Source organism: Carlito syrichta, unplaced genomic scaffold (genome assembly GCF_000164805.1).
Source record: "Carlito syrichta isolate Samal-C Ts95f unplaced genomic scaffold, Tarsius_syrichta-2.0.1 Scaffold315412, whole genome shotgun sequence".
NCBI classification, from domain to species: domain Eukaryota; kingdom Metazoa; phylum Chordata; class Mammalia; order Primates; family Tarsiidae; genus Carlito; species Carlito syrichta.
Genome location: NW_007259508.1, coordinates 187552 through 204009, shown reverse-complemented (window position 1 = coordinate 204009; position 16458 = coordinate 187552). Strand labels below are relative to the sequence as shown.

Genomic DNA, 16458 nt, shown 5'->3' with positions numbered 1-16458 from the left:
ATCAATGCTACTTCCTTGCTCCACAAACTTCCCCATTATGTTTACAGACCATTTGGCTAAAGTCAAATACAGAGTTTCTGCACCATATAAATTCTAAAGCTAAGTATGTTACCCACACACAGCAAAGCTAATTCCATTCCTCAAGTCTAAATGTCTTACTTCTTAAAGAGTCCACTCTGCAACTTGCTATTCAGGTCTGACTCAATAAGTTTATTTCGTGTCTCCTTTTCACTTCGAAGCTGGAAATGGAGAAAACAGAGAAAAGAGATGTTGACAACTGGTTAAAAGTCAGTAGTATTGAAAAGAACCAAAATGGTACTGTCATTCTGAAGAAGATAGGACCAATACCAAAGAGGGAGGTCTAAACTGAGAAAAAGAGAAACACATCAGTTGGGTCACCTTAGAAGATGAAATATAAAAATTCTCATCCAAGGTAGAAGAGAAAAACCATGTTGTTAAGAGTTTTAGTAAAACTGCTTCTATCAAATATCCAAACCCAATCTTTAAAAAAAGCTTAGCTTCTGAAGAATAGAAAGTCAGAAGGAACCTGAAAGAATTCTTTATGATCCATATACTGAAATAAGTTGGCAACAGTGCTAAAGAAAACACAGGGACCAAATGGGAAATAAGCCCTCAGACGTATGCTCTCGACAAAATGTATTTACATTCCTGGAATTCAAAGTTATTTGAGGGACAAAGATAAGTAACATTCCCATTAGTGTGGAGATGTTAACTAGTGAATGATATCATTGATGGTCAAAAATCTAGCTACACTCTTCACTGTACATTGGGTGGGCTTTCTATCTGCAGTCTGTACTTGAGTACTATGCTTATATAGTTCTCCTGTATAGCACTGAGCCAAATGGCATGTACAACCAAACAACAAAAGATTTAAAATGAGGAACAGAAAAAGAATTCTGGATGTTTCATTAATCTAGAATACGTATGAATCATTGTCTAGGTAATCTCAAATGGCAAATGACAGTTTTAGGTTTGTGTGTTTCCTTGTTTTTTAACAAAGAAATCAGCTGGTCATGATGGCTCACACCTTTAATCCCAGCACTTTGGGAGGCTCTGAGGAGAGAGGAATGCCTGAGCTCAGGGGTTCAAGACTAGCCAGGGCAACAAGGCAAGATATGGTCTCTACATAAATCAAAAAATTAGCCGGGCAAGATGGCACACGCCTGTAGTTCCAGCTACTTGGAAGGTTGAAACGGAAGGATCGCCTGAGCCCAGCAGGTCGAGGCTGCGGTAGCTGTGAGCATGCCACTGCACTCCAATCTGGGTGACATAGTGAGACTCCAACTAAAAAAAAAGAGAAAGAAATGTATTCCTCTCTAAAATCAATATACTTAAATAAAAACAGCCTTTTAGTCAATAAGGAAAAAAATTTAAAAGCTATAAAGCATCCTCTACTTTAGTACTTCTTTGAGAAAAACTTTGAGGCCAGGCATAGTGGCTAATGTCGGTAGTTCTAGCATTTTGGCAAGTCAAGGCAGGAGAATTGCTTGAGCCCAGGAGTTCGAGAGCAGCATGGGTAGCATAGTAAGACCCTGTATCTTAAAAAAAACAAACTTTTGACTTGAACATACAACATTCATTTTCTAGAACTCAAGGGTAATTATTAGTTTTTTGTTGTTATTTTTAACTTTCAGCTCCTTGAAGCCTATCTTATAATGAACAAACTTGAACATAATGATTTCTGGAACATATTTTTCTTCTAACTGATAGTTTCTAGTTCCTGAAAGGAACAGTAACATCTCTGAAGTGCAGATATGTCCATTTCAGTTCTCAGAAGACATAACTAAAACAAACGACTGAGACACCTGGTGTGAACCACAAACTATCAGAAAAGTTTAATTTATTTTATTTATTTATTTATTTATTTATTTAAAATTGAGGAGTACCAGAAAAGCTTTAAAAACATCAACCAGAGACTCACCACATTCTGCTTCTTCTGGAGCATCTCTAAGTGCTCCACAAGGCCCTCATCAGCCACATCGAATGGTGTCTGGCCCTGGTAGAAAAGAAGGGCACCATGACTGATAGAAAACAGAAGTAACAATCATGTGACTTCATTTTATCAGGGAACAATTCAAGATTTACTTGTTGCCTTTGATTTCAATAATAGCTTGTTCCCTAACTAATAAACTGTACATTGTGATAACATTTTCATCTACAACAGAGAAAACATGAAAAACAGCAAATCCTTTAAATAAAGAGTTTTTAAAACAGTATTGAGGAAATCATACCATTTCTGATTCTTATTGCCTCTTGGCAAACAATCAAGTGAAATCCCTAATTGAACCTATTCTAAAACGGTCTTAATTACTATGATAAATTCCAGGAGCTCAGAGGGACACCCAGGGCACATGTGTTCTAATGATTAAGTCACAGGAATCATCCCCCTTTAAATGAGAGGAGGGACTATGAGGAGGTTATCTCTTTTAGGAAACATCAGCATAATTCAGAACCCTGACCCATAGTGTGACAATGAAACCCGGGTTCAGGAGAGATGTGAGGCAGATAAGACTATCTATTATTGAAAAGTCATGTCTCTGGATTCCTAGAAAATCAGTAGACAAAGGAATAGGAGTTCCAGAGCTTCTAAGTTGTTTTAAGTGAGGCTGCATATCACTATTTTCAGCCGAACTCAAGGATCTTTGTCATTATAACATTTTTAAATGACTTGATGTGAATAGAGGTCATCTATTAAAAAGACTTTGAATTAAAAAATTACAAAATCTGGCCAGGAATGGTGGCTCATGCCTGTAATCCCAGCATTTTGGGAGGTTGGGGCAGGAGGATTGCTTGAGCCCAGGAATTTGAGACCAGACTGGGCAATACAGCAAGACCTCATCTCTACAAGAAAAAAAAAATTTAAAAAGTAGCCAGGTGTGGTGGTGTGCACCTGTAGTCTCAGCAACACAGGAGGCTAAGGTGGAAGAATTACCTGAACCCAGGAGGTAGAGGCTGCGGTAAGCCATGATTATGCCACAGTACTCCAGCCTGGGTGAGACTTCAACTCAAAAATAACAATAATAATAATAATAACATCTTTCATACCTCCACATATAGTGAGTGACCTTAGGCTCCCACAAAACTCGTATTTTGCCAAGGGCAAATATATTCTTCCTGTTTGTTTTAGGGGCTTGAACATAAATAGAATCAGAGACTAGGTCAGTGGAGTTTTATATAGCAGATATATAGCTGTGCTGATAATGGGGGCAGGGGAAGGGAGGTGGAGGGCAACACCATAGATACCAGTGATACATACTTTTCCCAGAGACGTCAGCCAGCCTAACAGAGATTTGAAGCCTTTTATTCTAGAGACCCAGCCACCAATCGCATTGCTCTTTTAGAGGTTCAGGTTCACTAACCAGTTTATTTCGAATATCCATGTCACAGAGTGCTTCTGCCAGGATGGAGCAAGCCTCCTTCACTCCCCAATGTGCAGCAGCATGGAGGGGAGTCCAGCCATCATGATCCTGAACATTGAGTTCATATCCAGCCTGAATTAAAAGTCTAAGCAGAAAATCCCAAACAAGACATTTATTTCCTCTACATTATAGTTTTCTGCCAAATAAGCTATTGCCTAATTGATACTGCAAATTTGGGGCCTGAACCACAGGGATCTTGTGCTTTAGGCACAGCTCGGATTTCACAGTTACTACTTTGAGCATCAATCATACATGTCTTTACCAATCCTTTCAAAAAAATCATATGGTATTACCTAAGCACGTCCATCTTACACTACACAGGGTGAGTGTATGGAAAGGTGTGTAACTGAGATTAACCAAAGTCTAATTCAATTAGCCAATCACACAACTATGCTAAAGGTGTGTTTTCCATTTTTTAGTGCAGAGAGGAAGTAACATACAAAATGAGGACTCAATTCCCTTCAAGGTATTTACCAAATAGCTTTCTGGTTGGTCTTTCTAAGACACCATATGTTTATTGTAGACTCTTACACTTCTAACTTCTTGCTAACTATAAAGCTATAATCTAACTTCTGTGCATGAAAGAGAACAGATCTGACTCCTGAAGTTACAGACTGCATTGGGACCTATATCATAGGCCTCCAGGCACCTTCCAAGGATTCAGCAGACTATGGATGTCACTGTCAGACAGAAATAAAGTGCCAAGATCCTGCCATATCTACTAGAAACCCCATATTAGGTAGAATATGAAGCACTGGAAGAGTCCAGCAACAACTGCACGTAAAATGTCAGCAACCCACGTATTTGGGAAAACCTATCAACATTAAGCACCAAGAGCAACATAAAGAATGTATGGATGTAAGAAAAAATAGAACAGGTAGAGCAGTAGAGTCCAAATTCCTTATATAAGTTTGACTATCCTATGCTAGCTGGACACTGCACATTCAAAATCCATATAATTAATCTAATGATCCTAAAGAAATTTAGACAAAGAGTACCAAAATGATCACAAAGTCTGTCCTATATTTCAGGTCTCAAGAAGAGGTAGTTGCAGGGATATTAATGACAAATCATAGAGCTGGAAAAGCTCTTGAAAGGTTACCTCCTAGGCCAGTGTACTTCAAATCTGTTTTATAATGTATGTGTCAGTGAGAAGCCAAAGAATAGTAAGAGGGAGGGAGACTGTCCACTCATACCAGCAAAATGTGAGAAAAGGCTCCACGATCAGAGAGGAAACCAACAAAGGAAACACACTAAAAAGTTCACACTCTGCTTCCAAAACCCACCTCATCTTCTCCCAATCAACCACTACTGATTGATGTAAATGGACAATACCTGAGGACTTCAGAGTAGCCCTTGGCAGCAGCCACATGGAGTGCTGTGGCCCCTGAGCGAGGCTGTCTCACATCCTCTATTTTCCCACTGTTAAGCCACTGGCGGGCATCCTGCAACATCTGCTGCTCTTCTTCTTTTCTTGACTGCTCTAGATCGACTCCTACAGTAACCAGGTACAGAGAGCTAGCATTACTAAAACTCCACTTAAGTTTGACAGGATATTTCCCTTAGATTCAAAACACATCATAAATATAACCACAAATAACAGTTTAGTCATCAAGTGGGATAATCATCAAATTTAGAAGATCAATGGCATTTGTATACACACTAGGGGTCTTACCAGGGTCAAGTCATCAGGTTAAGCATTATGTGATACACAACCATTAAGGAAACACACACACCTAAAATTGTTTAAAATAGAACATAAATACAAGTGGGACATTATTTTTACATTCTAGTAATTTATACAAAGCTATAAACTTCAAAGTCTTTTTACATGTTATATGATTTTGCTTTCTCAATAGTACCTTAAGGTAAGTATACTAGATATCAGTACTCCCATATAACAAATGAAGAAATAAATACAGAAAGGTTAAGTGTCTTGTTCAAAGTCACAAAACACATTGTGACTAGATGCCACTAGAACTCTTATATCTTGGGTCCCTATCTGTTGTTCTTTTCCTCTCACTACATCATAGGGTTGGTATCAAAACTTGTGGTTCCAGGTATGACATGAGATACACTAAAAAAAAATCACCTCTAATGTTCATTTCCATATATAGGTAACTACACTGACCTGAAGCTATATAATCTACAGCAAATGAGTAGAGCATCTGCAGTTTAAAAATCTGGGTGCTCAAGGGTACCTGTATAATGAATATTTGTATACCTAACCCTAAATGATACCCCACATATTTAAAATAAAAAAAAATGTTTTTAATCTGTGTGTTTTCAAAGGAATGTAGATTTTGTTTCCCTTATAAACATTATGGAAGAACTCCAAGAGTTCTTTCTGTTAGCCAAAAACTCTCTAATGTCTGTTCCGGTGAAGAAGGGCTAAAGTGGGGCATCTCCCATTACATAAAATAATGAAATGTCCCAAATACAGACATACCCATCAAAAATTTTACACCCATTAGCAGTGACTATCTGTGCTTGGTCTGCTCCCTTTCAGGTCTTAAATGAGAACAGCCTGTAAACTACCTAAGGCTTATTATCTGTTTGATTTGGAGAGACAGGTGGGGTGAAGAGGTAGCCAACTTAGATCAGAACTCCAAACACAAAGAATTGTTAGCAGTGCTGCAAAAGTTAAGGATATATATGAATACTTCTTCCAACAGAGCATGCTCCTTAACTGAAGAGCCAGCAATCAAAATAATTCAGTAGGGCATAAAACAAGCAGTTAACTGACCTAGAACATTATTACATTAAGGTAGGGTTGGCGCACTTTCTATAAAAGGTCAAATATTAGATATTTTCAAGTTTACAGTTCACCCAGTCTATCATAACTATTCAACTATGCTGCTGAAGCACAAAAAACAGTTTTGAATAATATGAAAACAATAGGCATTATAAGATTTGGCAGCCAGGCTTGGTGGCTCAGCCTGTAATCCCGCACTTTGGGAGGCTGAAGTGAGTGGATTGTCTGAGCCCACGGGTTCGAGACCCACCTGGGCAACTTGGTGAGACCTCATCTCTACAATAAATCAAAAATTCAGCCGGGTATGGTAGCATGCGCCTATAGTTCCAGCTATTTGGAAGGCTGATGCGGAAGGATCGCCAGAGTCCAGCAGGTCAAAGCTGCGGTGGCCAGGAGTGTGCCACTGCACTCCAGTCTGGGTGACAGAGTGAGACTCCAACTCAAAAAAAAAAAAAAAAAAGATTTGGCACGGCCTTTTCTAAAAGTTCATATTGGGAAAGGCCACTGGAGTTAAATCCTTTGGGATGAACTGCAGACTGTAAGGTAGTTTAGCAAAAAGACTAAAAACAATCATTACAAATCTTGTCCATGGAGTTTTGTTATGAAAAAAGAACCCAGGGACTTCTAGCAGGAGAATTCCATCTTAGTCTGTGAAATGACTTCACAGCATAGTTCTAAAACTTCAGCAGCATAGTTCTAAAACTATAACATAAGAATAAGAATTTTTGGAGCATACTCTTCTATGTTACCTTAACAAAAAATCAGAATAATTTTCATAGTATGATTAAAGATCATTTCAGAGGTTACAATAAATATCTTTACTAGCGCCACTTTTAGCTCTCATCAAGGGAAAAGATGCAAAATCACAAAGTAAATTTGGTCAACACTCAAATTTACACTGTATCTCATTCTTTCTTTGGACTCCACAATGTATAGCAAAATTCAATATCATGGCTCTGCACGGTGGCTCAAGCCTGTAATCCAAGCACTTTGAGAGGCCGAGGTGAGAACCTGAGCCCAGAGGTTGAAGATCAGCTGGGCAACTTAGTGAGACCTTGTGACTACAATAAATAAAAAACTTAGCCAGGCGTGGTGGCATGCACCTTTAGCTCCAGCTACTTGGAAGGCTGAAGCGGGAGGATCACCTGAGCTCAGTACGTGGAGGCTGAGGTGGCCATGAGCATGCCACTGTACTCCAGCCTGGGCGATAGCATGAGACTCCAACTAAAAAAAAAAAAAAAAAAAAAAATCCAATACCATGCATACACACAGCAAGAAATGTTCATGCTCCTCATTAAGTCAACCCTAAACTACATGATGCGTATACAACCTCTAATTGGCAAAAATAAGAAATGACTGGTCATCCTCTTGACATTTGGTCTATTTTTGTGGGAGTTATTAAGAGGATGGATTATGTTGATAATTGGTAATTAATGCTGTGCAGACAAATCTAATCCTCTCCTGTCATATGATAATGAAAAGCTCTACACAGCAAATGGATTATTTTCTGTAAGTGGCAGTGTTTGAGGATCTCTCCTGGCCCTCACCAATTTACTAGGTTACCTTGTTTCTTTACTTGCTCCAGCAGAAGATCCTTCATTGCTGGCTCTTCTGCAAGGTCAGAGGGGACTTCACCTTCGCTATTGACAATACCCACACTGGCTCCGTGATTAATGAAATACCTGTGAAACAAGACCCAGAAACAGTATTATCTCTGTCAATCTAATATCAATTTATTCTCATGCATCTACAGCAAAGCCTCTATTTGAGGTTTTAAATATGGTCCCAAATAAGGTGTTCCATTACTAATTTCTAGCCACATTAGGCTTCATTAATTAGGACTGACAGGTTGCCCATTTCCTGACTAGAGCAATGCTAACAAACAGGATTTCTTTCACATTCACATTACTAACTCCCACCCTCTCTCTCACTCCCAGTGGATAGCAAGAAACTTTCTAAATACTACAAGGAAGGAATGCAGCCTTAAAACTCACTCACCATCCCTGAGGTCCAAGCACAGGTTTCCAAAAGGACTTACTGTACTTGTAATATCAAGACTGAGAAAGTCTCCAGAAAATATGTAAAGAAGTAACTCTCACAAAAACCTTTCCAATGCCACACTGGAGTTTATTAAGCAGTGTTGTGCATATGAAAATAGAAGAATAAAGCATGCACTAAAATTTGCATGAATCAGCCGGGGGTGGTGGCTCATGTCTGTATTCTCAACACTTTGGGAGGCAGAGGCGAGAGGACTGCCTGAGTCCAAGGGTTCTAGACCAGCCTGGGCAGCTTAGTGAGATCTCATCTCTACAATAAATCAAAAAATTATCCAGGCGTGGTTCCAGCTACTTGGAAGGCTGAGGTGAAAAGATTACCCGAGCCCAGCAGGTCGAGCCTGCAGTGGCCATGAGAGTGCCACAATACTCCAGCCTGCAGCCTGGGTGACAGAGTGAGACTCCAACTCAAAAAAATAAGGAAATAAATGAAATAAAATTTGCATGAATCCACCTAAATTATACCTCCACAAAACTCTCCTATCAACCAGCCTATAAACATGAAATCCTCCTCTACTCTAAGAGGAAACTAAATTACTGGAGAAAAAATATTATGAACATTATTAAGTAAGCAATGTTGATATTATTTCCACCACTTTAAGAAATTGAGGTTCACATATGTTAAGTAATCTCAGAATCACACAGCTGGCAATGGCAAAGGGAATGACCCCAGTCTTTTGACTTCAAGTCTAGTTTATCTTTTCTCTAGATCAAGCTTCTTTTGGACCAGTGAGAACCCCAACAATGCTGGGAGATCCATGAAATACTTAGAAGTATTTAAAGGAGAGAGAAAAACTATTAATATTGGGCCAGTCTCAGTGGCTCAGCCTGTAATCCCAGCACTTTGGGAGGCCAAGGTAAGTGGATTGCCTGAATCCACAGGTTCGAGACCAGCCCCAACAACTTGGTGAGACCTCGTCTCTACTATAAATCAAAAACTTAGCCGGATGTGGAAGTGTGCGCCTGTGGTTCTGGTTATTTGGAAGGCTGAGGTGGAAGGATCGCTGGAGCCCAACTGGTCAACAATGGGGTGGCTGTGAGTGTGCCACTGCACTCCAGTCTAGGCGACAGAGTGAGACTCCAACTCAAAAAAAGAAAAAGAAAAACTATTAAAATTTGATTTCTGTCCATTCAACAATTCAATAAATATTTATTAGTCCCCTACTATGTTCAAGGAACCACATTTTAGACATGTTGAAGATTTTTTAAAAAGATAATCAATTTATGGCCACTGTATTCCAAGAGTTGGCAGAGAAAAAAGAATCAATAAAGATTAGATTAAGATCATGTTTTTGCTTTCTCAATGCCTAGTACCTGAATAAATGCTTGTTAATTTATAGATCAATTCCACATGTATTAAGCTCAAAACATTCACAATTTCTCTAATTTTCAACCACCTCTTTCCTCCCCTCATAGTCTCAGGTCAAGATAGACCTTATTCAACCCCAAAGCTAACTCCCTCTCTCTGTATTCTTAATTCTATCAGGTCCCAGTATTCTGTCCATCAATTATTCCTTTATTTCCACATATTCAGTAGCTCTGCTCTTCTAATTTCTCTCCCTAGGCCAAAGAAAAACTCAACTACTCCCCCAACACTGAAAAATCAAAAAGCAAACAGTATACAAAGTTAGCACGCAATAACATTTGTTGGATTGAATTGTACCCTATACTCTGTGAGCAAACTAAACCATTTACTGTTCCCAAGCACATCTCACTTTCACCTAGCTCTCTTTGACAGCTCATGTTGTTTCTTCCAACTAGATGGAACACTCTCCCTCTCTCTTCCCTTGTGGAAACCTTTCACATTGTTCAAGGTTCATTTAAAGTGCTTTTGTCTTCATGAAACCTTTGTCTGTTCTCACCAATTGATTTCTTTCTTTCCTTCCTTCAACTCCATTCCCCCTCTTCTCCTCCCCTACAAACACTAACTCTGGGACCTATGTCATAACTCACATTGCACTTTGATGCAATCACTCCATCAGACTGAAAGCGACTTGAAGGCAACAACTAGGTCTGCCTCACTATTATCATTGCCACTGATAATATCACTGCCATAGCAACTGACACTTTTTCTTATAGCATTCTATAAACATTGCTTGAATTATAGGAAGCATCTTAATCATTTTGCTCTGAGATCTATTTCATCCCTTATTGGATCAGGCACAATGTCACTCAGATATAAAGACTACTGCTTTTCCCTTTTCTGGTGTGTTCTTGGGCCCACAAACAAGAAGATGCATTTCAGCCAGGCAGGGGGGCTCATTCCTGTAATTCCAGCACTTTGTGAGGCAAAGGTAGAGGATTGCCTGAGCTCAGGGATTTGAGAACAGTCTAGGCAATTTGGTGAGACCTTGTCTCTAAAATAAATTAAAAAAATAGCCAGGTATGGTGGCGCATGCCTTTAGTTCTATTGAAAGGTTGAGGCAGAAGAATTGCTTGAGCCCAGCAGATTGAGGCTGCAGTAACCATGAGCATGCCACTGCACTCCAGACTGGGTGACAGAGAGAGACTCCGACTCAAAAAAAGAACAACAGGCATTTCTAGAAAATAACTTGAGTCTCCATTTTTCCATTCTCTTCAGTTTTAGAAAAAAAAACTCTTTAGTTTAACTTTTACCTGAACAAGAGTAAATATCAACCTATAAAGTAATTTCTACTTTATCTCAAAGAATGCTAATAGCTGACAGAGGTTCAGAAATAGCCATTAGCTCAATAAATATGCCCTTAGAAAATAAAGCCTTCCTTTCCTTCCTAACTCATCACTGATACAGGGTCTTTTTGCTACTGTTGTGAGGCAGAAAGGAAATAAAATGTGCTCAAAAACTCAGGATAAATAAGAATCTTAATAAACCATAGAGCAAACTAAATGCTGTACCTTTGGATCAATCTGCTGCTTTAAGCTAAACAGTTATTCATAATAAAAATGTAAAAATATCTAGCTAGCTAGCATTAAGCCTGAACTCATTTTAAAATGAGGAAAAAACAGCTCTAAACCTCCCGTTTTTTGATATACCTTACTGAATTCAAATATAAGACAAAAGAGATCATCATTTAATGAAACAATTACTTGGCTTCTTCCTAGAAAGCCAGTTTCCTTTATTCATTTCTACACCCTTGACAGTTAGAAGTTCCTAATGATTCTGGGAATAAGAATGTAAAGTGTAAAATCTTCAAGGTACCAAAAGAAAAATTATGAGATGACCAAGGCCTGGTCTTATTTAAAATATTCCTCATCAGTCCTGAGGTAAAGCAACCAAAATGTATAATAGAAACAATGGAGTTCTCTTCCACTGTATAAAAACAATGCTATATATTGCAAATAAATAAATGATAGTAAAGTCCTGCCTAATAACAATATGCATAATGGAAGATAAACATTTACCATGCCTACCACTACTCCACCTTTGCAATGGATTCTAGTTTAGATATCTCTCTCACAGTCATTCTTTCATGTCTAATTTGTTATAATTTATATGAAGAAATAGTAACTCTCACAGATTTATTTCATTCAAGGTAATATTGTTTGCACTAGAGATTGTTACATTTCGAACTGGCTTCCAAAAAAACTATGTTTATCCATAAAGATGAATTAAAGAAATCATTGTAAAAAAACAATTGCAAACATTCTCTGTAGTTAGCTTCACAACAGGCAGACAATGCCAACACAACTGGTCCTAATTCTAAGCATGAGCTCTCCTTAGAAAAGTGTGGGAAATAACTTCGGAAAAAACTCAGGGAATCCTTGAATGTAATGAGATTTGGTAGCTCAAATATCACATACATGCCTCCTGAACAAATAATCAAATATCAGTGAGGGACCAACATGTTCTATAAATGTTTCTGAAATAAATGTTTTAGGTAAAATCATCTTAACTCTTAGACATCAAAATGTTGGCATTACTGGATAAGAGTGAGAATAAGAGCCCTTCCCCGAAAAGGAGCAGCTAGGGGATGAAGAGGTGACTTACTTTTACTAAAATAGAACAGAGTAAGAAACTAAGAGTGAAGAAAACTGCATTGTTTATTTTTGTTGGCTTTGGGGCCAATCCAGTCATTCACTTTTTAGGACAAGCAGCCCAGTCAAACACCACTGCTGCCGAATGTTTCTCTGGCTCTGACTCTCCCATTGTTTAACTTCTCCCACTGAGTATCCCTGGTTGAGCAGCAAACCCAGCAACTCAGGCTCTCCCTCAGGAAAACTGGGCAAATCAGAGCCTGTGGGAAGACATCCTTAGGCCTCTACATAGCTGCCAATATAATTCTCCCTGCAGTTTGCTGAATAAGAGAATTGTAATGGTGCTCTAATCATATAATTGAAAGGAGCCTTCAAACAAGCAATCTGATTTTTAAGGACCATAGAATAAATATCATGATTTTATTTAGGGAAATTACCTTCTCAAGCTAAATTTACCCTCACCTAAAATACACTCGATTACCTATTTACAGGTGTTTCAGATGCTAAAATCTCTTTCATATTTAAAATAACCTCCCTGGCCGGGCTCGGTGGCTCAGCCTGTAATCCCAGAGCTTTGGGAGGCTGAGGTGAGTGGATTGCCTGAGCCTACGGGTTTGAGATCCGCCTGGGCAACTTGGCGAGACCTCATCTCTACAACAAATCAAAAATTAGCCGGGCGTGGTAGCGCATGCCTATAGTTCCAGCTACTTGGAAGGCTGAGGCGGAAGGATCAACGAAGCCTAGCAGGTCGAGGCTGCGGTAGCCGGGAGCGGCCACTGCACTCCGGTCTGGGCGACAGAGTGAGACTCCAACTCAAAAAAACAAACAAACAAAAAAACCTCCCTTTCTTTCTCAAAAGGAGATCTGGAAAAATAAAAATAAATACCAAAAAAATAATAACCCCTCCAATCATTTATTAAGATAACAGGTATTTATTTAGTGCCCCTTACATTCCAGGTACTATGGGGTCAGGATTCTTCTGCCCAAGAGAAGGGCAACTAGTTATCACAGAGACTAGTAACTATTAATGTGTCTTATTAAACATTCCCATTCAACTAGTGGAGAACATATGTCAATCCCTATCCTTCCTTTGTTCCACAATGTTTAGGCTCATTCGTCTACTATTAACTACATGAGTGTTGTGATCAGTATGCCAGACATTTTTTACCTTCATTTATACTAAGCACTGATTAAAAAAAAAAAAAAAAATACAATAAGACAGCCAGGCAAAGTGGCTCACATCTGTATTCCCAGCACTTTGGGAGGCGGAGGCAAGAGGACTACCTGAGTCCAGGGGTTGGAGACCAGTCCAGGCAACTTAGAGAGAACTCATCTCTATAATAAGTCAAAAACTTAGCCAAGCACAGTGGCACACGCCTGTAGTTACCGCTATGTGGAAGGCTGAGGCAGAAGGATCACCTGAGCCCAACAGGCTGAAGCTGCAGTAGCTGTGATCATGCCACACTGCACACCAGCCTGAGCAACAGAGTGAGACTCCGACTCAAAAAACAAAACAAAACAACAAAACAGATTTCCAAAGTCCAGAAAAAATCTCCAGGCCTGACTATGTATGTGCCCAGCTACAGCTATTCAGAAGGTGAATCCAGAGAGTACAACAGACAGAAGTCACCACTGGATATCCCAGCAAATATAAATTACCTGAAAAGAGAAGAAAACAAAAGTTTTCAACTAAAAAAACTATGGATTTAGCAGCTATATAAAACACTGTTATCAGTTATTCCTTAAAAATAATATAACTTCCTGCTTTTGTAATCTGATAGAGAGAGATGATAACTAGTCATGAAATTCAGATTCTTAAGAGCAGAGACAAGATGAAGGCTATTCTTACAAATACTCCAAAACCCACACAGAGACTCACTCACTCTGCTATGTTGAGATAGCCACAGGAAGCTGCTGCATGAAGGGGCGTCCACCCCTCATTGTCTTGCTGGTTTACATTGGCTCTGTTCTCCACCAGAAACTTCACCATGTCCAAATTTTCATCAATACAGGCCTGAAAGAAAAAGTCCATTCATTCATTCAATAAGTATTTGTTGAGTTCCACTAGGTGCCAGACACTGCTCTGGGCCTTAACAATGCCCAGTCATTCTAAAGATACATTAATTTCTATTACTTTCATACTTAAGTGTCCAGAACATAACTTCTAAGCTTTGCAATCTTATTCAAGCACCTTAATGTCTCTATGCTGCAATATCTCAGCTGTGAAACAAGCATAATGATATTTAATCTTATTTATAGTACTATTAGGATTAATTGTGTAAGTGATTTCTAAAATACTATAAATGGATGAGCTATTTCATCATTAAAAAAAGGAGAGCATGTTAGAAAACACTAATTTGCTTATGAATTTTAAAAGGAAATAATAACACAGGATCTGATGCAATTTTTCACAGTGAGAAGCTATAGTTTAAGACACTAGGATTACTAAACAATCCCTGCTTCAGTAAGAAAGGGTAGGATGATTAATTCAAACAGAAAAAATACATTTTCTTTTCTTTCTTTTTTTTTTTTTGAGTTGAAGTCTCACTCTGTCGCCCAGGCTGGAGTGCAGTGGCATGCTCATGGTCTCGCCAAGTTACCCAGGCTGCTCTTGAACCCGTGGACTCAGACAATCTTCTCACCTCAGCCTCCCAAAGTGCTGGGATTATAGGTGTGAGCCACTGCACCCGGCCTGTATTTTCTTTTCAAGTATTTTCGGAATGGCTTCAAACAATATGACAATGTATGTTTGTAGTTACAGATGATTAGGGATCCTTATCTGACCATTTCAAGGCAGCAATTAGGAAAAAGAAGAGAAGCTTTCTGAATAAAGGTTTTAGGCCTACCATATGGCTAAAAGAAACAGTCACAAACAACAGTGAGATCTGCAAAAGGCTACTGCACATAGCTACAGAACAAAGAGAAGGTCCACATTTGACAAAGGTAATCATTATCAAAGCTTACATAGTTCCAAAACAGTTGGGATAATTCAGGACAGAAACAAATGAAACCCCTTTTTAAAATTTGACTTTTTTTTAGCCGGGCTTGGTGGCTAAGTCTGTAATCCCGCGCCTTTGGGAAGCTGAGGTGAGTGGATTGCCTGAGCCCGCGGGCTCGAGACCTGCCTAGGCAGGCGAGACCTCATCTCTACAATAAATCAAAAAATTTGCCGGGCGTGGTAGTGCACACCTGTAGTTCCAGTTACTAGAAGGCTGAGGCGGAAGGATCGCCAGAGCCCAGCAGGTCGAGGCTGCAGTGGCCCGGAGCGGCCACTGCACTCCAGTCTGGATGATAGAGTGGGACTCCAACTCAAAAAAAGTAAAATAGAAAATAAACAAGGTAAACCTGTCACTCCAAAGAAAATAACTAGTATTTGTTGCAATGATAAAATTTGACTATTCAAGTGAAAATCTGAAATTTGGGAAAATATACCCAGAGATATTTTATGGTCATAAGAATAACTTTTTTTTTTAAAGATGTGGGGTACAATTCAAAATTAAATACACAAATGTTCATTATGCAGGTACTCTTGCTGATGAGGTGAGCAACTGTTTAAAGAACAAAAGTTTACTGTGAAAATAAAGTTAGAACTCCAGGGAACTTTTATAACTACAGGACTTAGTAGTCATACTTAGTATCATATCAAGAGAACTTAAAGGAACTCCTCCCTCCAGAGATAAACCTCATGTCAATTCCGCCTAGGGATAGGGGTACAAATGGAAAAAAGGCTGATTCCATTTAGGTGAAAATGTAATTAGGTAACACTGGTTACAAAAAGCATCTTTGTTAATTTTTCCCAAACTATTTAATTAGTCCTTTTACAATTACTGAGATTAGCTTAGCGTGTCAGCCTAGATTTAATTTGATACAATATAATATATTCCTCCAACCTAACCTTCTGAGGCAATCTGACTTTTATAGTGAGTATTTATAATGGTCTCTTTTTCAACAGCAGCCCCAGAAATTATGTTCCTTCTATGATGTTTTTTCCACAAGTATTCCTCATTTACTCTTTATTTCTTTACCAAGTAAGATATTTTATAGCTATTCATAATATTTTTAAATATTTCTTAATTATGTTTATCACTAAATTGGTCATACATTGTATGTCTGCCCATCTGCAATTCCATATGGCAAGGTCTAGCCAACTCATTGTCCAGTACCTCACTAAAAACTGTAAATAAAGATTTTTTTTTTTTTTTTTTTGAGTTGGAGTCTCACTATGTCACCCAGACTGGAGTGCAATGGCCGCCCC

General features: G+C 38.8%; 1 protein-coding gene across 1 annotated transcript in view; it reads right to left on the bottom strand.

Moving 5' to 3' along the window:
* The window catches only part of LOC103275384 (protein phosphatase 1 regulatory subunit 12B), a 108507-nt gene that overhangs the window by 18008 nt on the left and 74041 nt on the right, over positions 1-16458 (bottom strand). Inside the window, exons 2-7 of the mRNA XM_008072794.2 lie at positions 14087-14217; positions 7759-7877; positions 4776-4935; positions 3381-3525; positions 1943-2017; positions 160-239 (exon numbers count right to left, since the gene is read on the bottom strand). Coding sequence (XP_008070985.2) covers positions 160-239; positions 1943-2017; positions 3381-3525; positions 4776-4935; positions 7759-7877; positions 14087-14217 — 710 coding nt within the window. The remainder of the gene's footprint in view (positions 1-159; positions 240-1942; positions 2018-3380; positions 3526-4775; positions 4936-7758; positions 7878-14086; positions 14218-16458) is intronic.